The sequence below is a fragment of the Dicentrarchus labrax genome, unplaced genomic scaffold, assembly GCF_905237075.1.
Source record: "Dicentrarchus labrax unplaced genomic scaffold, dlabrax2021, whole genome shotgun sequence".
Taxonomy (NCBI): Eukaryota; Metazoa; Chordata; class Actinopteri; family Moronidae; genus Dicentrarchus; species Dicentrarchus labrax.
In genome coordinates this window covers 10,879,906-10,907,588 of record NW_026136705.1, presented here as the reverse complement: position 1 = coordinate 10,907,588, position 27,683 = coordinate 10,879,906, and the positions used below count along the sequence as shown (strand labels likewise).

Below are 27,683 nucleotides of genomic sequence, written 5' to 3'. Positions count from 1 at the left end.
TATAATGCAATACTGTAACAAAAGTGAATATTGTGATTTCAAATAAATCTAACTTTAGGAAAATTGTCATAGTTATTTATTCATTTAGACAATAAATGGATAGTTTTCTTTTTAGAATTAATACAATATCACAAAACTAAATGTTATCATTAATCATATTTCACTCATTTATACAAGATTTGCAAAATTACACATAAATCAGAAGTAATAAGATTCAATTATATTTACAAATTAAAGGTGAAATCTTTCTGTTGTGTAAGCGTATGCTGAAGCCTGAACTGGCCACTGCTTAACTTAGTGTGTGTGTGTACTTTTGGTAACAAGGTGTACAACTAGTGTATGACAGTGAGTGATAAAACACTTTTGACCCTTTCACTCCAACGGTGCCTCACCAACATTGACTACAGCTACACTGAACAATCACTATAATTAACTAAAGCTGTGTAAGCATATGAAATAGTTCTACAATTAATTACAGCTGTAACTATCATGATATACTTTGATTAGCAGTACTTGAGTGTAATAAGTATAATTAAGTTAACCACGTAGGTTACAAGGCAGGGAAAGCGATGTAACAAGTCAGTTCCCTGGATGGATGGAGTCACAAACATACCAAACCCCACCTCTGACGCTTTCTTCTCACTCCTCCAATCATCTAGAAGGCCTTTTTAAAAAACCTCAGCTGTGAAAGTTCCCACATGAGAAACTATCCGATCCCACAGAGGAGCCACTATCTTTTTATTGTTTGTATTGCACTCAATCAAGAAATTCAGGTCGGAATAATCCTCCTTTGAGTGGAAGAAGCCACCATTTTTGTAGGCTTGGTATCGGTATGTTGATACATTCCTATAGTTCTGATGAGAGTATAACTAGAGGAGGGAGAGAAAGTGTCCTGGATAATTTCTCTCTGTTTGTGGCGGGACATGGCAGAGGATTTTTTCTCTCGCCGACGGGCGGCAACACAGAGACGCAGGGGAAGCCAATTAGAGGGCCTTTCCCGGCCTTTTAAGAGGCAGATAATGTTCTTGTTTTCATAAAGCATCCTGTTATTTAATCAGGCCTGTAAGTGAGAGCCCAACAACCCTCCTACAGTGTAGAGCAGCCTCCCTTCTCTCCTTCCCTCCCATCATTCCTGCCCTGAGCCCTCCATCTCATTCAACAGCTCTTGTAAGCCTCCAGGAATTCATTCTTGGAACAGGCCGTGCAGTAAGCCGTGTCTTTCTGCAGAGCAAACACACACACACACACACACACACACACACACACACACAAACACACAACCAGCACAGTGATAACTGAACACACACGCTGTCTGTAAACCAAGCAAGACACAAATAAAATTTGTTTGATTTCAAATAACGCAAATACTGTGCAGTACATTCTATGGAATTATCATATTTCAGTGAAACCAATGGGTCGTTTGTTTATGATAATAAGGCACATCCACCGTTGCTTTTTAAAGCTATTTACAAGCAGTGAGAAAAATGATTTTACAAGCACTGGTTCACACCTCAAGGCTCCAACAGCTCCAGATAATATTAGAGATTTATTCTTTTTTTTATTTTTATTTTCCTAGTTCAAAAGGAACAATGGAACAGCATGTAAAACCTTTATTGGCAGCAGTGGAAGATGTGTTCAGAGCCTTTACTTAGCAACATGTAGTATACTGTCAGCAAAATGTATGTGTGTATAAATATGTAAGCAGCATGTTGTTGCTGCAGGAGAAACTACGGTCCTGTCTGGAGTCAGCGTACGGTTTGTTGTAGGCTACTGTAGAAAGATGGCCGATCCCTCTGTAGATAAAAACGGCTCATTCTAAGGTAACAAAAACACAATGATTCTTATTTTCAGGTGATTATACACTACTGAAAACACACCTATGAATATTATATTCTAATTCTACACCAGAGTTATTACAGTTTCGTCCTGAGAGGGATGAATGTCTGAGTCCAATAGTTGTTGTCACATTTCACCCAAAACCACAAATGTGATCCTCATTAACGGTAGCTGACCTTTGGTGGACCATGGATGTCTCTACAAGCGCCACTCCTCGTTCTTTTTTTATAAAATGTGGGTCAATATTAAAAATCCCCCCCCCCAAATTTACAAATGATCCAAGCTCAATAGCTATTAGGCATTCACCCCATGCAAATCTGAGTCTAAATACTCTCATTGTATCCTGGTGAATTACATACTGTAGAGCCACACTGTCTGCCCTGTGAATCTGTTTTGTCAAACCCCTGCTAAAAGCCAGAGGGGAGGGGGGGCACTTGGCACTAACCAACCTGAGTCAGAGTTAAACAGGTTCATACTGCAGAGGAGAAACAAGAACTCACTCCCTTCGCCTGCAGTGTCGGACTCACAAGACCTGTTTGCCGGTTTGCTCTAAACCCTGGGAGATGCTCAGTCCTTGCTTGCCTGGGGAAGTAGTTATTGGTAACACAAACCTGTCTACTTTCCACTTCACTTTCAGCTGCAGAGTGCCCTTGCCCAAGCCTAAGGCGAGCCAGAAAAAAGTAAAAGAGACAGAGACGACGACAGAAAGAAAGAGGACAAGATGGAGAGAAAGTGAGACAGCGGAGGGTGAAGGGACACAGGGAAATGTCTTTTTTATGGGAATGTTTCACTTAATCTCATAAAGGGAGCGTGAAAACCTCCATCTGTTTGCCGAGCGGTTCAAAAGAGACTCCACATGCCTCCGCTTGCTGCTATATAAAAACAACATTCTAATGCAGATCTTAAAGAGGGCCAGCGGCTCAGCCTGCACAATGAGAACTGGGATGTGCCAGACGCACTGATGGAGGATGGGAGGGTGGAAAGAGAATTAGGAAGGTGAACGGGGGAATGTGAGCAGCAGAGAGTGACTGTTACGGCAAAAAAGGAGGAGAAAGACGTGAAAGAGTCAAATCAAAGCAACAAATTTCCCTGTCAACAGTCGTGTATCTGAACTGCTAGACCCTGACCTTGAAGCACAAGACAGACAGGCCCGGCGTGAGTTGCCCTCTGGCCTACCACTCCTCTGAATCAACCCATTTACCTCTCCACCTCTCTGACTCTCTACTGCTTTTCTTTCTCTTCTCCCTCTTCATGTTTCACCATGAGGCTTACCAGTCGCCTTTGTCATTAATAGAGGAATGTCCTGGCTGAGAACGACATCTCGTGTTTTATCATGGCTCTCGAAGGCAGCACTCTCACATTTAGAGAATGAGGCAGTCGGTGAAGACTAACCTGGGCTTTCTCTTTTTCAATTAAATCTACTCATGACTCTCCTTGCTGACAACCCAAACAAGAACACAACTGATCAGTTATCACAGTACATAATAAATGATCTATTTGATACAATCGAGCACTAGGAACCAAAGGTCCATAAGACTGCAGTGTGATGCCTCTGTAGGCAGGTTTTTCTGCACACTGGTGCCTCTGTACACCTTCAGGCCTCCTCTTTCCATAGCCGGGGCAAGACCAGGCCCGATCCCATCTGCAAAGCTATTTTGACAAGCCACCCCTCTAAAAAACTCCAGGGTTCAAACTGCTGGAAGATCAAAGGACTAATACTGCAGTAATAATAAGTTACTGCCCTATGAACGCCTCATTCATCAGGGAGAGGCAGCGATATAGTACAGTTGTAACTGCAGGGCCATTAAGCACTCATCATATGATCCTCTTTGCCGTCCCCGTGTGGAAAAACATCTTCAGCTCTGCAGGCGGAGTGAAAACCAAGAATAAACTCCTACCAGCAATGCCAAAAATCTGAGTTGATAAGGAAGCGCACAAACAGTGAGTCTGTGAAGACATCTCCAACACTCCAAAACTGTCCCCACCTCACCTCAAGCTACAACCCCCCCCCCACTCCCCTCCCGCAGCCAGCTGAAGGTGTCTCTGTTAACCGGTCGGGATGGAGGCATTTTAATAACAGCCATTTGGCACAGAATGGTATCATCTGGGCTCTCGAGTATGACACGGCGTTCTATTTTTAGGGCAGCATTTTTCTCCGATCGTCTGTGCCGACGACAGCCTGATGAAACCCTGACCCCGGCACGCTCCCTTTGAAGTGACAAGTGAGAGATGTGCAGCCCTTTATGAACGCCTTGAGACGCAAACACTTTGCATTCTCGAATACCGGTAGCAGCCCTGCAAGAGGGCGGTGAGTTTGCCCTCAGGGAGCAGATAAGCAGTCTAGCATGCATAGACGCTCACATGGGCAAATGAACAGTGCTAATGCATGTTATGCAAAAGCTGAGATAATTCCATATTTCCTGTGTAAATAAATTTAAAGGGGCATAGTACACTGTAAAACATGTTCAACTTCAAAATGTTTTTAAGTGAGTTCACTGAACTTAAAGCTGCAGTACGTAATTTTCATAAAAATAACTTTTTGTAATATTTGTGGAAACATTCACTATATCCTGACAGTAGTACATGAGACAAATAATTTGTGAATAATCTGGTTTCTCTGGCTGCTTCAAGTGCTCCTAAAGACATTTGCAAGAATCCCAGGGCATCAAATGCAGACACTTCAGGACCTTGGGAATGTGACTCAACAATCAACTATCTTCAAGCTTCCAACCCAAAACTTCTTTCTATCTTTCTCGCCTCTGATTGGTTGTTTTCGTTAAGGCCTGGGGGATTCTTGCAAATGTCATTAGAAGCACTACGAGGAGCCAGAGGAACCAGATTTTTTCACAGATTATCTCTCATGTACTACTACAACAAGATTTTTTTTTTTTTTTTACTTAAGTTACCTACCACAGCTTTAAATTGAATAATTAGTGCAAAGTTATTAAGATAGTTCAGTTCACTGAATTTAACAGTTAAATTTAAGGCATTAAGTTGAAAAACAACTGTTCAGTGGGGGAGAAATGTTACAGGTAGAGATTTTTCCTCTTTCTCAATTTGCCCTTCATCTGACACAAAGAACTGGCTGCTGTTGGAGCCACTTTTTGACCAGAGTTAATACAAAGACTGCACATGTGTGGGGATAAGGGCTTGATTTTAAACTGATCACGTTTAGCATTGTTTTCATTCAGCAGCACATACATTTAACTCAAGAGTCAAAGGGCCTCAAGTCAAGTTAACTCATGTTAAAAGTTGAACGATTTAATAGAACATATATTTTCATATATATATACAACTGATTCCACTAAATTCCTGTATGATGTTTTACAGTGTCGTACATTTTGCCTATTTTTCTTTGTTTTAAAATGTTGAGAAGAACAAGTGAAACTGTATCGGAAACAATGGGACTTTCTTAGCTTTTCAAAGGAAAAATAGAACTCTGGATAAAATATTAACTTGTTAAGAGGGACATATTTTGCAATCCACACATACACACATGCAGGTGATATTCCAACAGCTTCTATTTTGGAGATGTACTTCCCACCGAGCGGCACTGTAGACATCTCACTGTTTGTGCATAAAAGTTTTGCGGTGATGCTGTCGTCAGGTTCAAATTGGCCCGCCGAATCAGAGAAGACTGTGTTCGCTCAACATGCCTACAGTAACTATGCACAACCAGTACACAAGCCAAGTGTCATCTCAGTGAGGGGAGAGGAAAAGGGAAGAGCAGAAACGTGAGAAAGAGGGGAGCAACAAGCTGCTAATCGCCAGTCGCTGGGAAAAGAGAGCCAGCATCTGAAAACACCACCTCTCAAAGCAAACAACACATCTCCCAGATTTTATGTACGTGTGGGGAGGACAGTTTTCTTCGCCACCAGCTCAGAGTCAGTGTTTAGCTTAGCAACACTGGCACCAGGCGATAAAACCGAGCGAGGACAAGACATGCGGACGAGAGCTGCAGCCACAGCTGGGGTGTGTTTCGCCGAAAATATCCCGACAGATGCCGCAGGAGTAACGCACGCACCTTTAGGCCAGAGAATTTTCCGCCTATTTGAGGTGACAGGATGAGTGGAGAGAGTGCAGCACAGGAACAGACCCAGCGCAGATCACTCACACCTCGTTGGCTGGAGTGATGACAGCGCTGAACTGAGCTGAACGACAACAATGCTGCAGGTCAAGGTGACATCTGTTAAGCTGTGACCCGTAGGCCTGTCTAACCTCTGGGTTTCGAGTCTTGCTGGGTTGAACTTGAAGACCTGCAGTTCAAATGCACATGCTCACCTTTAGGTTGAACTGTGTTTGACTGATTGTTAATACACTCACAACTGTGTTTGCAACAGCCAGGAAGTGTTGTTTTGTAAATGTACTGTAGGAATGTCAGTGTGGACAAGTCTTATGTTTACACCTTATTACATCTCATATTTCTGATATCTGCCACATGCTGTCGTTAAGACACTTTATTTTTCTGTTTTGGTCGTCTGTCCAATGTGACGTTAATGTAAACTTATTATAGCAGAACCGCTGTCTCTGTTTTGACAGCCATCTGTGCTTAAGCAACCTTTTACTAAAGGCAGAGAGAAGGAGAAAACAGGACAGTTTTAGCTCCACTTCCTACATTACTTTCTGCTCTTTACAAAGTTCATTATTAGAAGGTATGTCAGCTCAATTTATGGGAATTATTAAGGTTATAATACTCTCTGCTCCAGACAGTCAAACCAAACTCTATTCTAAAAGCTGCTGTTTTATGGTAGGGTCATATTTTTTCACAGTAGAAACTGGAGTTACACCATCACTAAGACGCTGTTCTGACTCTCTTTGAACTACAAGCACAATCGGCACATATCATTCACTCAGTGACATGTTTGCCACAGACCTATGCACATTGACTGTCCGTCTCCACAGTTATCATTTATAGCCTCCCCGAGGATGGCCTGAAGTCATAGATGTCTTCTTTTACTGTCCTTCACTCTTAGGGGAAGAAAAGAAAATGGTAAACTCTGGTTTTTAATTGATTGATGTGCAAAATGCGACACAGGAGCTTTTAGGTATGGTGCCACTAGGCATTTCAACATTGCTTGTTTCACCCAAAAAGTTATGTATGCCCTCATCTATCTCCATCCATCCCCTGAAATTTCTGTTACCGTGCTGTCCTTTTGTATCCCACCCGCTCACCTGAGCATACAAATTAAATTCAATGCTTGTTTCCCAATTCTCTTTTTTGGCCTCAGAGAAAACACCGTTCCAAAAGCCACACATGACTGTGAAATGCAAAGCACACCACTTGTTTTTGAAGTGTTGACAAAAAGAGGAATGCACTTTCCCACTGAGGAGGGAAACCTGAAGTATTCCTCTCATTGTTGAGCCGCTCACAAAGGCCAAGCTCTCAGTGAAAGGTCTCCCCCAGCGATAAAGGCTTGTTCCAATGCTTGCTAATCCCTCCCGATTGCACAGGGCTTGTGTTAAAAGTACACTACTGTACAGTAGAGTTACCGCCCCGTCCACAGATTCCACTATGTCTGTGAGTTTGTACCAGGTGGTGACCTCACCAGGTTTCCCGTACATAACTAGGCACTCGGGTGTAAAGGGAGGACACCGGTGTAAGCACCAGATGTGCTCGGCCCGCCAGATCTGCTCAGGGTCCTGCGATAACAGATGATGTAACACATATGAATAGCTGTAGTGCCCGATCCGTACATCCTGCACGATCGGTACTGAGCATGTGCAACTCTTAAAAGAGATGCAAAGAAAGCAAGATGGCTCACTCTTCTGGATGCAGTCTGATGAGGTATGAGTATACTTGGTAACTTATATGTACATCACATATATAATGTATTTGTGAGACATTCAAGGACCATAAACAACAACAAGCACAGTTTCTAAATAACTTAACTAATGTTAGCAAAAGTGGCACCAAGGTTTTGTAAAGTTATTAATATTACCTTAGTTAATACTGAGAAGTAAGGAATTTGTACATTAAAAAAATCATTTCTTTCCCTGAGCTGATTATGGAAGTAGTTAATCTTGTTTCCTCATCTCTGTTGAGAGTTTCACATGGGCTGCACCGATCGGGCAGGACATCACACACCAGTATGAATACAGCAACTATCTGTAACTAATGAGCAGAAAATCTTCCTGAAACTGTGCACAAGCTCTCCCTGAGAAGCCGAGGTCAATAAGCAGAAACTCGAGGTTCATTTTGGAGGCTGGAACTTGAATGACATTCCTGTTGCTCAGGGCTGTTCCTTGTCCAAAGTATTCTTTGGCCGGGTCCCATGGGAATGTGCTCCCCTGTTTGTGTGACGACAACAGAAGACTTATCACCCTGTTTTCCTGTCCTTGGACTTCGAACACAGCAGATACGTCATGAACATCCATGACTTCTGACGTCTGATTTGCACTCTCAGACTTGTTCCACGTTGAGTTGACCCAAGAATACTGAAGATGACAGTATTTTACTGTGCCTGAGCACATCTCTCCACTTCACTTGAGTAATTCTTGATGAATTCTACAGGCAGGGGTGCACAGACCAAAATAACAGTGTTTTGGGTTAAAAATGATTACGAGTGTCTGGGTGAAAGCATAGTGTCACCCTCTAAAATGTCATGGTTTACCGCTAAAAAGGTGGAAAGTGACCCAATGTATCAGCATAGCATTTTTATTTATGATATAATCCAATGGCACCCTCCTCACCCCATTACACATGCATTCATTTTTTCAATGAGGAGCAACGATGATTCAAAAAGAAGGCTTCAGCCACACTAGTGGTTCTTTGAGGCTGTTTGTAGGGAGAGTGGTGCTTCGAGCTAAAAGCTAACATATTCACAATGACAACACTAACACGCAGCTTAGTTTAGCATGCTACCACAAACCAAAGTATTAGACCTGCTGGTGGCTCTTGATGAAACGTTAAGGGATCATCAAAGTTACCCATATTAAACCAAAAATCTAGATAGGCCCTTTCAGATTTTTGTTCGGTGGCCACTGTAGTTTCTCCTACACACTTGGAAGTGGAGGGTGAAGCGAGGGGGCTGTGATCTGCAACTACACCGCTAGATGCCACTAAAATTCCTTGAAATGACCCTACCTACTACATATAGATTTATTGTACACACAAGCTTTAATCTGAAATGTGCTAGTCTTTTACTACTACTACCTGTACACACACACTTGGTACACATGCATGGACACATGTACAAATAAACGCTACATCGTCCCAACACCACAGGAAGAAAAAGGACTGCAGCTGATGTTAACACTGTATGCCGGGAGGGGGGTGGGGGGGTTACGATTCTGCTTGTGTAGGATGGTGGATAAGGGAACAGCCTGACAAAGGTGGCCATTGTTCGGCTTTATTAAAAACCCTTTGAGTGTGGTTTCCCTTTTAATATCTGCGTCATCATGAAAGGAACAAGAGACAGAGGACACTGGCTCAGGAAAATACCTCTGCAGTCACAACAGTATCTATCTCAAAATAAAGACAAAATAAATGAGATATTCCTAAGAGCGGCTAATCAAACTACAAATTACATCATGGGTATGGTAAGAGCCATAATGAATGCACTGACTGAAAAGAAGGCAGTCATTAGGCTGCTGGGCTCAAAGCTAAGTACTTCCTACTGAGTTATCTTCACATTGATATGGTGAGCTATGACAGTGCCTAACTTTAGCAACAGAGGAAATGGGAGGGAAAAGACTGCATCGTCAGGGTCAAACAGGCACCAACAGAGGAACGTGGTTAGTTAATCTTGTTGTAGGGATGACAAATACAGTGCCGGAGGGTGGAACTATCTCAAAACCCGCAGCAAAACAGAGTCACTGAACAGTTAAAGCAGGAGAAATATTTGGAACGTCAGTGGGTCCCGCACTGTGCCCAAGTAATGAGGCCGCCCATTCACACTGCTGCTGGATAGAAAAAGGCTTGAGAGACATGAGCCCAAAGCTACTTGTGCATCACTTCTGAAGCTGTTCAAGATGATACCATCATAGCGGTGTAAACCTGACCAGGAGCAGAAGGAATATGACACTTAGGATAACAGGAAGAAAGGGCTCGTACCGTTTGCTCATTGGACTGAAAAATAGATTCTGAAATGTCCCCACGTGGTTTTCAAACTTTTTATGCAGTGAACTACACTTTATCCCACATTGGAAACAGTAAGAATGCTGTGGTGTGTGTGTGTGTGTGTGTGTGTGTGTGTGTGTGTGTGTGTGTGTGTGTGTGTGTGTGTGTTTTGTATGCTTCAAAGATTAAAAAGAATAATCTAAGGTGCATGCATGGTCCTTGCCGGTCTATTAGTAAAGCATGGCCAAGGTTGTCCAGCTTTGACTAGCAGAGGAAAGAAACAGAAAGTCATAGTTTATCCCTTTGAAGACAACCGTGCAACTGTCTGGCACACACAAGCAAATAATGAATTTTCTTGGGAGAGAAATCAAAGCGAAACCCAGAAGTCTGCTAACACTGGTGCATTTCATACTGGCCAAAATGTCCATTGTGTACCTGCTGCTTTTTGCATTTACTCTCAAAAGCTGAAATATCCCCCTTTTTCCAGATGTTCCCCTGTGTTCCTCCTCCTTCACTCGTCTCTGATGAACTGGAGACGTTGGACTCGGCTACCGAAGGAAAAGAAGCCAAAGGCAGCTGCCATTGTGTTTCCAGCCCCTGTCTTAGCTTAAAAACAGCAGGCAGGAATAGCCTGAGGTCAGTGTCACCCCCTACAGACAATCAAACACGAGAAGACAAAAACACTGTCATAAGGGCCGTGATTTATTCCTCCCTCAACGGGCTTCCCTTGTTTTCAACCACTTCCTGTCACTGGGGCTACTCTTCCTGGCCTGAAAGTTTGGGCCGCACTAGAAGCCAGATTAAACCATTTGGATTAGTTTTCATGACTGGTTCTGCACAAAGTAAACCTATTAATATATATAGTTATAGATATATGTCTAGAACTGACAAAAGGCAATACAAGATCTGAGTAAATATTAGTGTAAGTGTAAAATATGAATCTAAATCTAAATTCCTTTAACCTCCAATCCTTTTTTTCCCTTTCCCTCCAAGAAGTTGCTAAATAAATTAAAACGTTTTCAACTCCTTGGTTTTCATATATGTATATTTGAATTATTTTCACATTAACACAAGACACTAAATCTCTTCTCTGTTCCCTATTTTCTACATTGTTCCATTTTCTTTATGTATATGACAGTGACAAACAAGGGTTTGTCCAGGGTGGGAGTGTATGATAAGTTACTGCCTTTGTTGGTTTTCTTGGCTCCATATACAGTGTATATAATGTATACTGTACATATACACACACACACATATAAATATATACAGTACACCTAGCTAAAAACCCTTTAACAGAATGTAGATGCAGAAGGCCAGAATGTTTTTGTTTACAGAGGTGTTCATTCAACGCAGCAGTCTGTAGTGTGGTTGAACTGTGTTGCATTGTATCCTGATAGGTGTTTCTATTATTTTGTCCAGCCCATTTATATCAGTGAGGACAGGCTAGCATTATAACCTTGGTCATATTCAATTTGACAATCATATCTTGTGATTGCCTCTTGATCCCAGTGAGTCCCATTAGAAAGTGGCCATCTTTCTAATGGCTTGAATGCCAAATGCATGTGTAGTAATGTGATCCAATAACACACACACACACACACACACACACACACACACGCACACTGTATCCACACACATATACAGTACGCACACACACACAGCCACATGCACATTAAAACCCCAGTTAAAGAAAATAGGATTACTGCACAATCAGGCCAAAAGCCTTTTCATCTGAGAGGAGCAGAATCAATAAGCAATGCTTTCTATGAGAGTCAACAAGTTCAGACATGGGCCAAAGACTCAATCAGTGTAAGAGTTGTTCTCACAAAACCATGGATTCTTACTGATGGTGATTCACAGAGCTGCAGTTTGACTGGGAGAAAGTCAGATTACAGCATTTATTCAGAGCAAAGTGAGCCTGGTGTGGAGTTCAGAGTAGCCCTCCTGGCACCGCTGGGATGCGTTTTTCTCGTTGAGTCATGTGTTGCTCTGTGACTTAGCTTGAGAACCTTTCCAGGGCTTTAGTGTAAACAGAAAAGGCAGGCAGGCTAGTGGAAAGCAGATAGATCACTTCTAGCACAACATGCTGGCAGAGAGAGCCCATGGCCTTTGCTCGTGTTGTGTTGTGTAATGATGCAAAACCACTGGAGCAGTGGAAGGTTTTGATTCAGGCAATTGCATAGAGAGTGAGCTGTATCTGAGACTACGATCGGTAGGAAATAACTGCACAAAGAGGAGATTGGAACATTAGATTTTTCTGGTTCACTTTCTTTAAGGTTACTTTGCAGAAGTGTGTAAAGAAGCAAGCCGTCATCACTCTGGTGTTTCGGAGCTTTTGCTATGAATAAGGTGGAGCCTATAGTTAAAAAAGAGGAGCACATACAATTCATTTGGGTTTGGGGGAGAAAAACACCCAATATTAATGAGCTGCATGCAAAAATAACATATACAAGTATTATATATGTGTTAATTTAGATAAAACGATGATGATAATGAAAAAAATCACCTTTAAAAGAAGTGTAATTTATTGACGCCCTGTTGTTTTATTATATAAAATATTCCTTATGTTTCTTTAGGGGATCTCTACCTGGGTGCAATGAATAATATCCTAAAATGAGGCTATCATATATATGAGTATCAGATTTTCACTACACGATTATCATAATTATCATATCCAAAATCATTCATGATAATGATATCATCGCATTATCGATGGAAAATTTGAAAAAAAAATAATAATAAGAGGCACTGGATTATTTACACACATTTATATGTGTATTATTAACATGATATCAGAATTTCTTTTTTTTGGTCAATATCGCTATACACCCCTATTCTGAAATTTACAGCAATATAGTATTATTAAAGACTCCAACGTTTCACTGCAGCAACAGCTCTTGTACTGAAGGAAAGTGCTCCTTTCAAACAGATAGGTGTAAGTGGATGAGAGGTGGTGGTAGTGCAGAGTGTACCAGGAGAGGGCGATGGTCAGAGGCCTAATGCACCACTTCTTATTAAGGCTATCTGGAGATACTGTCAGACATGTCTGATATTGTCCTCTTAATCTTTAGATGTCCTGCACTGTCAAAATAATGTTTTGAATTGCAGCATAGCCATCCTAAGAGATAAACCTGAGAGATACTGTGAGATAACCATCCATTCAGTAAAAACAAAGAGCATTAGAGAGAAATCACTGCAAAATCAGCAAAGGAATCTCCCTTGTTCATGATGTTGCTGGGGATAGGAGCCTCTGAAAACCAAAATAAAAACAAAGGACAACAATGAAACCTTATCCTTCAAGGTTTTGAGCTGCACTTTGTTTGGTTTACAGTCTATTCTGAGTGTGTGTGGTGCAACACGAACCCTCTGTGGCCGTCAGAGTATCTATAGATCAGCGGGGCGGGTTACAGTCAGACTAAACTGTAAACAAGTCCCATCCAGAGACCACGGCTGACCCAGCACCGCACATCCCCAAACCGTCTGATTCATCTGCTTCAAAAGGCCGAGAGCAAACTCCTCAACAGCTGCATGATGAATCCCCAATAAATCCACCAGGACCAAAAAGCTTTGAATCTCGCTAAAGGAAGCAAGGATGCAGGTGGCTGGAGTGGAGTTTACTACAGCACATACTTTCCAGAAGACCAAAACAACAAGACCCCCCCTTACCCTCCCCTCGCTCCCTCCTTCACTTCTCCTGATTTCAAAGGCGATCTACAGGGAGGGAGAAAGCACTCGGAAGCAGCAGCCTTTTGTTCAAGGGTACTTTTGCATGAGGGAGAGACCGTGTTTTGTTTATGGGACAACATAGTGTTGCCATTAAGGCTTTAATCAGAACTGTTTTCTAGAGTCAGCCTTGAGTGACACCCCCCCCCCCGCCTCTGGCCCGCTTGGTTTGGTTCCCACTGAAGGAGCAACAGGAGGAGGAAGAAAGGAGTGGGGAAGTGTGGGAATGTCTCTACATCGTCGCCACGGCGGGCAGCTCCTAAACATGGCTTTAAATTAGGGGAAAAGAAAACACAGGCTAAAAAAAGGCAGTCGCCTAACTATACTCCTGCCTGCTAATTTGTCACCACTTGAAAAACGAGGAAAAAATAGCAACAGTTTTAAATCACACTACTTTAAAGTTAGGATATGCCAGCCAGTGTGTATGGTAGAATACTTAAACATAAGGGGGATTTAGGTCAACTCTGTTGCAGTTGCACATACATCTAAACCATTGTGGGTGGAATCTATGGAGCTCTGGCTGCGTTCATATTAGAGGGAAGCAGAAATGGAGAACACCAAGTGTCTGGTTCTGGCTGGCTGGCTGGGATCGGACCAGTGACAGCTGGGGCTTGAAAGCCTTACATCCAAAGCCAGGGCTCACTGCCACTTGCTACATAGCAGCGCCGAGCTAAGCCCACCCCCTCCTGTCCAAGCCCTCACTCTGAAAGATCACTGTCCTGAACAAAACATTAACCTCCTGCCAAATAATTCCCTCTAAAACCATCTCCTCTTTAAAGTCTGAATCCAAGAGCGGAAGAGGTGCTGGAGAGAAGACAAGATGGCAAGATAGTTTGTCTGTCTGCTGCCATGTCTGGAGGGGGGGGGGCGTGAGGGGTCACAGAGAGGGGAGTTTCTCAGCAGATACAACGAGGAACAAGGCATGAAGCATATTGACAAGCGTGTGTGTGTGTGTGTGATCTGTACCTTATCAAGCAGCGGCAGACAGCGGGGGACCCTGTGCTCCAGTTTGACAATGGTGATGAAGTCACTCTCTTGTCGTTCATCCTCGCTCGTGTTGCATAGAGACAGAGGGTGATACTGCAAAAGAAAGAGACACAGAGGGAAAGAGGTTATCGTCTCATACAAGGGAACTCAATTTAAGATCAAGAGGGATATATCATTTGTGATGGAGCCCTCAGGAGAAGTGCAAAGAAGCATCTATAGGTCATACATACTCGAGTCTTTGCACCTAATCACAGACCTATACTATACTCAGAGATTCGATTTTTTACAGCGGCATTCACAAAACATTATGAAAAGCTACACAAAACTGTCTTATGTAATGAATTAAATCAGCTGATGGATCCTAAAGTCCAGAGTGAAAACTACAGCTGTTATTTTTTAACACAAATATGGAGAATAACTTTTTACAATAACAATTTAAACCTGCTGTGAAACATCACTGTGCAGTGGAAATATTAATGGCACATACCAATGATAGTACAACACACATTCCCACAGATTTTAAAGCAACAATTGTAGTAAAGAATAAAGATATTTGTAAATCAGACTCAGAGGAGTAAGACATGCTCAGAAAAACTCTGTTACAAGTCCTGCCTTCAAAACATAAGTAAGGAATAGTACAGAAGCATTAAAACATACTTAAAGTACCAAAAGTATATCTCATGCAGAATGGCCCATTTCAGAGTGATATCAAATATATTATTGGATTAAAATGATTGCTACACAGCTGTGTTCATCTCTTTAATGTTGCAGCTGGTAAAGGTGGAGCTAATTTGAATTACTTTATATACTGCTTGGTAGCTTGTGAAGTTTTATCTTCATCTACAACTTATCTATAAAAAGCATCTTTTATTTGTTGTCGTTGACCATATTTTGTGTTAATAATCTGAATCTGCAAAGTAACCTAAGTCATTAAATAAATGTGGTGGAGTAAAAAGTACAATATTTACCTCTGAGATACACAAAAAAACTAATATTTATCCCTAAAATGTTGTATTTCAATTACATGTACAGTTTCCATGTAATTTTTTTACGTAAGTGCAATGTAAAGGGTCAGCCAGCTGCAGTGTTGGAGTGAGATGGCTCCTTATAGGATCTCATAAAGTTTTTTAAATAAACAAACTTTTGATTTCATATATTTCAGTTACATTTGAGTGTATAGTGGAGTAGACGTTTTATATCAAAATTGTACTTAAGTACAGTACTTGAGTACATGTACTTAGTTACTTTCCACAACTGATGAGACTTGAGAGGCAGATAACACTGGCATCTGTCTGTTCAATACTTCTGTACTGTAAGAACCACACAGTATATCCATCCATCTCCATATATACCAAAAACACAGCATGTAACCGACAGTATGAGACAATCGAAGACTGGACCAAAATGTTTGAGACAAGCTTTTAAAAGACAATCTCGACTGAGGTACTAAAGCTGGGTTTCACACCATTTATGTGTTAAATGAAGGCGTTTCCTTTCTAAACCGTACCCAGTTGATATCAAGAGGAAAAAACTTTGGCACTCTACAAAATCAATTACATGGATGGCGATGTTCACTCCCACTCAAAGCCTCGAGGACTGAAAGAACGAGAGATATTCTTTGGTAGGAACATTTGATCCCCTCTGAAAGGGAGGAAATTCGTAGCTGCTGAAAGGCTGCATTTAAGAGCTCAAGGGATAGCAGCAGTGTTTGCAAGTCACAGACATGCTGTCACGGGTACGGGGAATTGCACGGCAGTCCAGGAGGGAGCAAACCGCTCCATAAACATCCCCACGTATCTCTGATTTACCCACGTCACATCAGTGAGGACACCGACACAGTGCTCCTCAATCAGTCCTTCTACAGTACACAGATCGCCCTGCAGCGTCCAGTCCCCGCGCTCATCCACACCCCAGCAGAGTGGACCCACCCTGCCCTGCCCTGCCCTGTGTAGGCCCGTCCCAGCCTGGTTCTGCCCCGGTGGGCCTCTTCATGTGGCTGTGGGCTGAGGTCATGGGGCTCCCCCTCATCTCACCCAGCGGAAATCCCTAAATTAAAAAGACCCAAGGGTGACATCAACAGCTGGCACCCCAGTCCAGGGGAATTGACGTAATGTGCTGCAAAGGGCTGTTGCATGTCTGTCAGAAGGAGAGAGAGAGGAGAGGAGGAAGAAAGTAGACTTGGGGGAGCAGGGTGGGGCATGGAGGTAGAAGAAAATGAGGCGGGGGGAGGTGGCACGGGAAACACTTTGTGTGTAGCAAGTGGATTCACATACCACAAATTCTTCGATTAAAGAAATATATCCACATATTTGTGTTAAGAAGAAAATGGTTTAATCAGTCCAAACAGAAATACAGAATTATTACATTTACTGTCATAATAACCACCCGACTACACCGCCTGCCTGAGTCACCTTAAAGCAGCGGTTCTCCACCTGTACTAAAATTCCCTTTTTATTAGTTTTGGTTCCCATCATTGTTCAATGATTGCTAAAAGTTATGGGGCAAACTTTTTTGGCTTCCATACGGGGGCATGCCAGAAAAAGTTGGAGAACCACACCCCACAATTCTTAGCAATCATTAACACACGTTATGATTGAGGACACTAGTTAGCAAGCAAGAAGATAAGTTGAAATACTAATGGATATATGATATAAATCATTATAAAGAAGGATGAAAGCAATTTAAAAAGAGTACACAGTAACAAGCAAGCATTTTGAATAATTAGCTAAAAGTAATGGATATAAAGCTGAATGAATCTATACAGTTATATACAGTTAAAATAAAAAGCTTCTGCAACTCCATGTATGAATATTAGTAGTATGCAGAGCCATAACAAAACACTGACAATTCAATTGAATTGTATACCAGTTTTTAACAATTTATCCACTTTTATGTTGCATTACTACATCCACTTATTTGGAAGATGACGGAGAGTGACATGTACATCAGATAAAGAGGTTGTGAAGAGTGGAGGTAGAGTGCTGAAGAGGTGATGTGTTCTCAGAGGGACTAAACCATCCTGGAAACCAGAAATCCAGAGCACCTCCCTCTCGTTAAGAGTTTAAACTGAAATACATGGAAGATTCTGCCCTGCATGATGTTTTTAGACCCTCACATGTCGCCCGAATGGCAGCCCCTGTTAAGGAAGGCAGGCAGCAAGACAGCATGAACCCCTGGCCTGGCGTCCATGCTGCACTGCCAGCTGCCTCTACCAGTCCACATTTACTAGGCCCAAATTAGAGGCCTACAGTTGAACTTGGCCCTTAACAAAGAAAAAGAAATAAAATAAAATCCTTTAATGACACTACTCCACTGATGCCATGACCTCTGCTCCCTTTTTGCTATAGGTTTGTGGGAAATGTTGAACTCGTGCTGCATTCAGTAGGAAGAATCAGGTTTTACGGTGAAATTACAATGCTTATTTGAATCTTTAGGCTTACATGCTCATATTTGGATCTTGCTGGGATATTAAACATGTTGATGCACGGGGCTGTGCAATCATACCTAATAAAGCAGATAATAATCCCACAGCGGAGTCAAACAGGCTCAGAAGGAGAGACTGGTTTTAGTTTCCTCTGGCTCTCTGAGGCTCTGAGGGCAACCACCTCGATGGTCACAGTGTCTATGTTTTGCATCGTTGACAAAACTAAGCATTATCTTCTATTTTAGAAGTGCCCACACCACTTACAATCAGATGGCTGTGAACACTCTCCATGTGCCACCAAGGGTGCCATCTACCACTTAGAAACATGCTGCCGCTGGACTATAAATGGCAGCCAGGACAAACTGAAACGTCTTCATTTGGTTTTTGTACGGCCCTGAGAAAAAGGGGCCTGGGAAACCAAATCACTGAGTCTCCATTTCACAGGGACTAGAAACCACAGGGCACGCAAACAGTTCCCCACAGACTGTTAACAATGCTCACGCCTCCTCCTCCTCATCTGTCTAGATCTGTTGCAAAACTGACGGGGACATGTCCCTCGGTTCCTTTGTAGCCACGATTAAAGGCATTCCTTTCCAGCTCAATCAAAGACTACCCCAAAAATATTCCGAGGCAAGAATCTAACAGCCTCAAAAACAAATACATGGACAGAAAAAGGGGAGAATAAATAGTAGCTGCGGTGAGAAGTCAATAATATTTTTTTTCCACTCGCTTAGCCCTGCGGATCTTCTTTTTTCATCTGCCAATAATCAGCAAGAGAGCCTTCTAGTTCATCTGTTGCCAGCAGGGAACCAGGCCCAGGCAGTTATGTCAGTGTGTGTTAGAGAGGGGAGGCAAAAAGAAAAAAAGAACTTGCACCTCTCATCAAGCTCCACCACTCAATTACCAGCTACTCAGGTCATAGGGCTTCTCATGGACTGCTGGATGAAATGCTATATGTAAAAGTATCTAAATTAAGCAGATTGGTTTTGTCGGAGATGAAAGGAACATATCAGCATGTGAGCATTCTATCAAACAGCATAAATCAAGACTGAGAGCGAGGAAGGCAAAGGGCCTCTTTAATGGAGCCCTGCCCTGAGGCCTGGAAAGCCTGCCAGGTTAGTGCATATCAGGGAAGAATTCAATAAAGGCACACACACACACACACACACACACACACACAGGCACCTAAAAGCACCCAGTTCTGAATGACCCATTTCTTCAGTGAGTGACTCAGCCTCCCACGTCTGGGCTCTAAATCTAATGAAATCTCTTTGTCTCTCTCACTCTCTTTAAACTCCATTGAATACACACCTGTTCTGTGCACACACACACACACACACACACACACACACACACACACACACACACACACACACACACACACACACACACACACACAACATTTACACACACTTACAGTACACACTCATATGCAGGGTCAAAATCTTCCATGCAGACTGGTAAAGTGAGAACAGAGTCAGCATGAGCTTAGACATTGAGACCAGGCTGGCAACCAGGCTCCAGCTTTTGGTTGCCAACAGGATGACTCCCATATATTGAATAAGCGGTCAAAGTGTTATTAGAGTTAAAATGTAGTATTGCAAAGTAAATGTCTGTTTTTAGACACACAGAGGTTCACAGAAGCCTCAGTCACAGAACAACATAAATTAATGAGCGTGAATCAATCTAATTCAGGTTCTATATCTGTCTCTGAAGGTGTAAATCAAAGCCTTCACTTATTCAACTTGGCAGAAGTCTCTGTAATGAGGGCAGGAAAAGTGGTTGCCAGAAGGAGCGACGAGACCGCATGTAATAGCCGAAAGAGATCAGAATCTGGTTGCTCTGGTTACTGGATAACATTTACTGTGGATTCCCGCTAAGATTTGGCCCAGTGCATTTATTTGTTAAAGGGTGAGGGAGCCTGAGGTGACAGGACGGGCTGAGACACCATTGCCCCGCTGCTTCCTGTCACCTGCCACCTTGGAAAGACATCAGCTAGTAAGTCTGCCTAACTACCATCACTGTGTGAGAGCATGGGTTAATGAATGAGAGCACAGCTATGTATTGTTGCTAGAGGCACCTGAGCATGTGCTTGCATGTGAACATATGTGTCTACTGATCTACGAAAAGCAAAAAGTCCCTCTGTGGTCCTGCAGGGGAGTGAGTAACTCAGCGCTGGATGCAGGAGTGTGTGTCTTAATCTCAGTGGTTACTTCAGGGGGGCGCTGAAAGCCAAAGCTCGGAGCCTTTTCTCAAATATCATATCTGCCCTTGGACCAATAATCAAGCAGCGCTGGCTTCTACACACACAGACTGTGGTCCAGCTCTCGGTGCCATAGATGACACAGATACACACTCCTCATACCACACTCCTCAATCAAACAGCCTTGTATCTCATGACCCTGCACTAAGTAGATTTACATGAAAGGCTGATATGAGAGTGACGCCGGGTTGCCCGGTGCCAGGGGAGCAGAGCAGAGGGTCTTTCTCTGTCGGAGCATCTGGAAAAGTAGGCTCTGAGGCCCTCGCCTCTTCTCCCTTTGCAAATGCAAACGAACAGGGGGCATTACTGCTTTGGTCCTGTCAAAACAAAAGGCGTGTCATCTTTCCGCCCGCTTTATTGACAGTGTCAGCCCCATATCCAGTAACGGTTACCGCAGAGAATGACTTGGGGAAACGTGATCCCATAATGAGGCCCAAATAATTACCGCCAGCCCCAAATTTGCCCGGGCGCTTTCTTTAAGTAGGAGTGCTTCCCCCCAACTCCAGGCCCGTCAGACTGTCTCTCTGTCCTATGAAAGGGATTAGACAAGAGAGAAGAAAGAACCAGGAGAGGGAAGAGGAGTTGGTCTTAAAGAAAGGAAGCTGAGGAGTGAGCTTGAATGTTTTAAATTTGCAGAGTACTTGTACTGGTGGAATGCCCGAGGAGGAAATAACTGTTTGCTTTTTCTGATGCCCGCAACATACTAAACTACTGTGACTACTCACACTTTCTGAAATCATCCTCTTTTGCTCATTTTTCTCTGCCTTCCTCACTAGCTACTTACTTCATCTCTAGCTGACACAAGGGTTTCATCATAACGTGCAGCACAGAAGTCGAACTGGGTTGAACTTTGCACACCGAGGCGCCAAGCTAGGTACGGCCGCACCTGTGCTTTGATCGCTGCGGCAGATTTTCATTCAGGCATGGTGAAAGTCATTAAAAATCCTGAGCTCAGTGGGGGAGTTTATAATGTGAAATCGGGTTTATAGCGGTTTATAGCTAGTTATAGCTGCCCAAACACCCACATTCAGTACACAGAAAGCTATTGAGATGATGAGCACTTAGATTACATATTTACCTTATTGCAAAGTTCACTCAACAAATTAGTGTTGGCTTCTACAGTAAATCATAGCAGAGTGACCCCTCTCTGTCACTCTGTGTGTCTGCTGACAAGGCGCTTAGAGCCATTCAACAAGCAAAATGTATTAGTTGCTCTGTGATCACCATGGAAACAGCTTGAAGATGAAGCCCTGTGTCCTTTCCACACTTCCTGCACAGGTTCTGTGGTCTTACACAAACGCTCACGCTTGCATACACACCGAAACATACACACCACCAACAACTAGGGCCATTCCATCAGCCTCAGGCCAGCGCTACACTATACATTTCAAAGCTCTGAGTTAAACATAAACACAGCACTTCCCTGTCATAACAAGTCAGTGGCTTGGTAACCCAGCAGTTTGTTAGTATTGCAGTGATCCTTCTTCCCTGTAGACACGGGGGCCACATCCACACGTCCTCCAGGCTTCCTCCGGCCCGTCCCTGGCCTGCAGGACAACTCTCAAACTCTCTCAGGTTCCACAACATCAGTCCACAGAAAACCAACACTTTTCAACATGTCAATCACTCACGGTTGGGAACTTAAGGTCAGCTATGTGGAAAGAGATTAGCCAGGAGAATGTGGAAGGGTATCAACAGAAGGACACTCCAAATTATAGGACAAGGAGAAAGACACAGGAGGAAAGCCAATATGTACCCTAATTACTGTAAATGATGAGCTTTTTATTGACTTTGAAGTCACAATTTCACTTTATTTTTGGGCTTCTGACTGCTACTTTATAAACTGCAACTACTTCAGAAACACTACTTAACAGTGCACATTTTGTAGACTCTAAAGAAAACCATTAAATTAGTAAAAACTCAATTAACCCACATGTTCAAAGAACGTTAACCTTCTTAACCTCCAGATGAGGCTGATGAGGTATTGGACGAATTAAAGTGAAGGGATCAGAAACATGTGACTCATCCTGAGGGGGACATGAATATCTGTACAAAACTTCCTGTCAAGCCATCCAATAGTTGCTGAGATATTTCAGTCTGGACCGAAGTGGTGGGCCGACCAACGGACTGACCAACATTCCCTAGAGTTATCAGGGACATATGCATACACAAACATACGTAAACTGATGCTCTTGCTGTTCAGGAGTAACAATTTCACCATCAGCAACTGGTGCAAGACCTTCATTGAAGATGAGGGTCTGATTGTAGATCAGTTTGAACTGACTGGTAGAAGGTATAATTTCAAAATAAAGCTACAGCATACAAACTGCAGAGGAGGGTTGCAGTGTGGTTCTCTTTAACGAGAGACAGGTGCCCCTTTTACACACTAGCACATAAAATAAAAAACAGTAGGCTGCTGGGGGTGTTTTTAACATCCCTCTTTCATTTGGAAATGCAATCCATTTCCCCCCCTGAACCCACCCACCGACATGTCTCTTTTGCAGCAATATGCTGTTGTTAAAGAGGGGTCAAACTTTATTATGGCATATAAGAGGGAGCCATTTTTTTCTCCCCTCCCTCTTCCTCTTGCTGCTCCAGCTTTCCAACTGTTCTTCCAGTCAACCTCATAAAGCTTAAAACCCTAAACGCAGCTTGTGGGCTGAAACTGAATGCCACTGTATAGTGACATATGCTGCCAATGAGCCTTTCTTTGTTCATCAAGCCCTGTGTGAGGACGGGAACAGCCCAGAACCCCTGATGTGGAAGTTTAAGGATACAACTGCCTTTAAAACTCAGTAAATGAATAAAGAGAATAAATGGAGATTATATTTTAATATAGTTACATATTCTTAAATTGTTGGTGACACAGCCTTACTGACTTTCTCACAAATGAACAGTGCTTATGCATTAAATGAAGGCAAAGTGCTGCTTTTAAATGGATTTATTGAATTATGTTGTGTAATGATCTTTACTGAAATTTCTGGCATGTGCCTCTGTATAATGGATCATTCTGTTTTCAGTCGTATATACGAGTTGGCAACAGGTGTGGTTCACCTGTTGGCTGCTTAACACAATTTAAATGTGAATTAATTATAAACAGAGAAATGTAAAGCTCAGTAATCGGGGCTAGAGCTTCCACCATAAATCACTTTCCTGAAATACCCTCCGAGGCGTCCCCATCCTCCCATCTGCTGAAGATAAATGATAGACAAAAATGACTTAACCCACTGACTTCCTCTTCCCTCACAGTTGATTCTTTTAACATCTGTACACTTATTACTCTCTGCGAAACCTTTCCATACTGACAAGCCATGTAGTTGCATGTTTGGTCTTCAATCTTATTTTCCTGGAAAGCCAAAAAAACAAAGGAGAGTGGAGAAAATAACTTCTTAGAAAGGTCTCCCCCAGTGAGAGGAAAAAAAACAAGATTTTAAGATTAAAAACTCCATAAACGCACTCTTTCAGATGAGTATTTTTACTGTGCAGTTACCTACAATTCTGTCATGGAAGATCTCTAATTAAATCCAGGGGAGGAACCCATGGAAAGGGGAAAAAAAAGAAAAACAGTGGGATATTTATCCACAGATGTCACTGTCTGCCACCGTCCCTCCACCCCACCCCTCAGGGAATCCCATAATCACCTGTGGCCATTTCGGAGAAATGCAGTCATAAAGGCAAAGAGCAAGTAAACACAACAACTAAGTAAAGGGCTTCTCCATGTTATTTTTGCTCTTTGCAAATGTTTATGTGACCATACTGCCCGGGCACACACACACACACACATGCTGCATCCTTAGCAACCCCGCTGGTAAATAGTCACAAAAACATCAGCAGAGAACTTCTCTGATGTGGCCGCTGACTGCTTGCAACACACCTTGTAATTGGCAGCATAATTGTTTTCTTTTTCGCTGCTATATTTCACTCTGGCTCTGAGGCGGGCGCTGAAGCTGATTTATGGTCAGGGAATGTGCTGAGAGCTTTTCAAGACAAACCAGCGCAGATGTTTGTGTCCGACATCAGTGAGACGCAGACTGACGTATGCGCGTCTGGATGTCCACCTGAGTCCATCAGTGGAAGGGGAAGGGGGTGGGCGCTGAAACCCCTTGCCCTCCGGTGGCGCTACAGTGCACGTGATCCCTCGCTTTATGCTGGTGTGTGCTGTACGCTCCAGCTCCAGCTGGGTCCTGTCTTGTTTTAGTGGCCCAAATGGAGTGTACAGTTGTGTGTGCAGAAGTATGTATGTACTATATGGGGATGGGTGGAGGGGGGTTGGGGGGTGGAGGTGGGGGGGTGTTAGGGTAAACGTCGCTGAGGCGTGGGCACGCAGCCAGGAGCAGGGAGCTCCTCGTGGAATGCCATGGAAAAATGAGACAGAGGAATGCAGACTCCACTGAGCAGTGTAAACAGGCTGGGCTGAGAGAATGCTGCCATGCCGCTTTGAAGTCGCTTCATCTCCCTATCACACACACACACACACACACACACACACCCACGCACACACCCTTGACCTACTGCTGCGTGATCAACCAAGAAAGGATGATTTTAACTAACTGACCAGTACGTTCTGCTTAGTTTGGGTGCTGACCTGAACAACACAGCATGTACAGCATATGTGCATTTTCAGCCCAGCTCAGTGTCCACCAGGCCGGAACTTACACCCTATTTATTACTCAAACACAGATGCACTCACTTCAGCATATGAGCACACATATGCACCCACACACATGCCTGCGCTCTCGCATACAACCCGTCCACACACACACACACACACAAACATATACAGACACCCACACCTGCTCTCCCTCCGCATGCACGACACTTCAAGGCTTCCGGCTGACGACAGTGAATTTTATGAGTCCATCTATCTCCTCAAACTCCGTCCCTCCCTTTTCTGCTCCCCTCCACTCCTAGTCTCACTTCAATATGGCCTTTCAACATCTTTGTTGAGCGTGCGGCGGAGATATCGGGCTAAGAATGTCTCCCGTGTAGACAGTAGACACGCAGGCACCGGAGCCTCTACCTCAGTGTCTGAGCCAGCCGGCTGAGGAATCCACTCGAGTGGGCAGGTAAACACTGCTGCCCTTTGGAACACCACTCTCTCTTACAACCAGTGTGTGAGACAGAGAGTGAGACTGTGGAAATGAACAAGTGGTGCATCAAAACCACTGTCAACAAGGGGTGTAAAGCAAAACTGAGGTTCAATTGTGGTTCTGGAGTCATGGTTTGGTTAGCTTTTTGTACAGTAGGAAAAACAAAGAAATTACATTTATTTTGAAAAACACTCATTTGAGTTAGTAAACTAAAACAAACAGGGTTGGCTTCACTGAGAGCAATGCTCTGTTTTTTGGGGGATTTTTTTCACAGTTACACACACTCACACCCGGAAGCTGCCCAGTCAACCACAGTACCTAACAGTCACAAACTGATACGCTGCCAAAAAAAAAAGCTTTTGAATTTACTCATGTCCCTCATGTCTGTAATTATACTGGTATTATTGGTGTACTTAACAGAAACAAGTTATGCACAGTACCAAACTGAACGTCCTGTACCATGCGGTTTACGATGCATGCACAGTTCCACCACTACTCTCTATGAAATTTGATTTAATTGAGACAATCAGAACTATTACTGTAAATAATAGTGCTTATCTTCAGTGACAGAAGTCTTAAATACCGCACACAGAAGGTTGTATAACATCTGCCTGCTCCAACAGCAGCGCACACTCAACACCGCTACCACGGAATACTCAACACATCCATGTATACACTCTTAAAAGTCTCTGTAGTGTATATACACATAAATCAATTGTCCTACTTGGTAACAGTATGTATACAGTACACACACAGACACTAACAAAGCAAGTTGAGCTGTGGCTGCTGCTGTCTGCCATTGGAGGGCTTTCATTTTCACAGAATTGTGCCATCTCAGTAGAAAGAGTCTGAGTGTCTTTGGACATCAGCACACAGCCCCGAGTCCAATGAATGAACTCCACAGTCTTCACCTAGTGTAGTTCTGTCTGGGTGCCAGTGAAAAAACACTATTTAGATAGAGCAACATCCAAAATATACTCCAAAGTCTCAAGGGAACAAAATGGCTTTGCACAAATTATATTTATTTAGACCTCATTCCTCATTAAAACATATTTGGCGCATAATTATAGAAGGGGAAGAGAGTGTGGTGTATTGAGCCACGCTCGATCTGCCTCAGACAACAAAACAGCAGCAACATTATGGTGCACAACTTCCTACTTTAAAGGCCTTTCAGCAGCCTTCCGCTCTCCCTCTGTACTCTGTGGGATGGAAGGTAGGGGAGCCTGGAACAGAGCGCGGCCTGTCATCACCCCTGCGCTGTCATATCATAGGGAAGCTTTTAAATTGGTACTTGTGCTGCCTTGCGGAGCAGGTCTGCTGGTGTATTCTGGTACGCGCTAGCTAGATAAATCTCTTCAGCAGGGACAGCCTGTCTGTGATTGAGGGCCCAGCCGATACCACAAAGTAGGCACTGCTCTGCTACCGGCCCGCAGTGCGAGCGACCCTGGGCAGGAGGGTAAGGTAGCGGTTCATCTACCTCAGCCATGCCTTTTACTCCTCCAAACCTGGGAGCTCTCTGGGTCTGCAGACAAAACATTGCTGTTTTTCTGCAGATTCTTGGCAGTGACCAAGATGGCCTCTCAATTCAATCACAGGCAAACTCAGACTGTACTGTTTTGCGTGCATTTTTTTCTTTTTACTATTGTTGGCTAGGATTCATTGTAAACAGAGATTTTGAATGCTCTGTGCCGTGTCCTCTGCAGAGGAGAGAAGGTATGTCCCTGACAGAAAGTGTGCCTTCCCTGCTTTACTACTGTCTTTTAGCCTCTGGCAAATGACTAAACCAGTCTGGGGTCAGTTCCAGGGAGCTCCTTAAGTCATTTCCTGATAGAATATTTATTTCAATCTCAGCTTTTCATGGGGTCACTCTCATCACTCCTGAGTCTTTTCGTTTGAGCCCCATCAAAACATTCCCCTTTCTGTCCTTGCCTTGTCTTTAGGGGTGGATTTATCCCTGGCACTGCTTTGTTTTCTAATATGGTGGCTAACCCATTGGCTCTAGACACAAACCTAGCCCATCACTGACAGTCACAGAGAGACTTGGTCATTCTCTCCAAAACAAGAGGTAAAACAGGTAAAAACATAGAATAAAGAAAACTTAAAAATCAGTGTTTGTCCGACCCTGTTTGGCAGATGTCCAGGAGGGGCTGCCAGCCAAGCAAACTGATCTTAGTCCGATGACTAAAATCCTTTATCCGGTAAAATATATAGTAAAAGACGACCAAGATATAAAAAGCGTATTGTAAAAATGGGGCTTAAAAGTGGATAAAAAGTAAAATTATGGCAGCTACTGGCAGACAA

The 27,683-nt window shown here is 43.2% G+C and overlaps 1 protein-coding gene across 2 annotated transcripts in view; it reads right to left on the bottom strand.

Moving 5' to 3' along the window:
- The window catches only part of LOC127363607 (E3 ubiquitin-protein ligase RNF43), an 80,827-nt gene that overhangs the window by 16,178 nt on the left and 36,966 nt on the right, over positions 1-27,683 (bottom strand). For both annotated transcript variants that reach the window (XM_051400314.1, XM_051400315.1), the window contains exon 2: positions 14,585-14,698. In XM_051400314.1, coding sequence (XP_051256274.1) covers positions 14,585-14,698 — 114 coding nt within the window. The remainder of the gene's footprint in view (positions 1-14,584; positions 14,699-27,683) is intronic.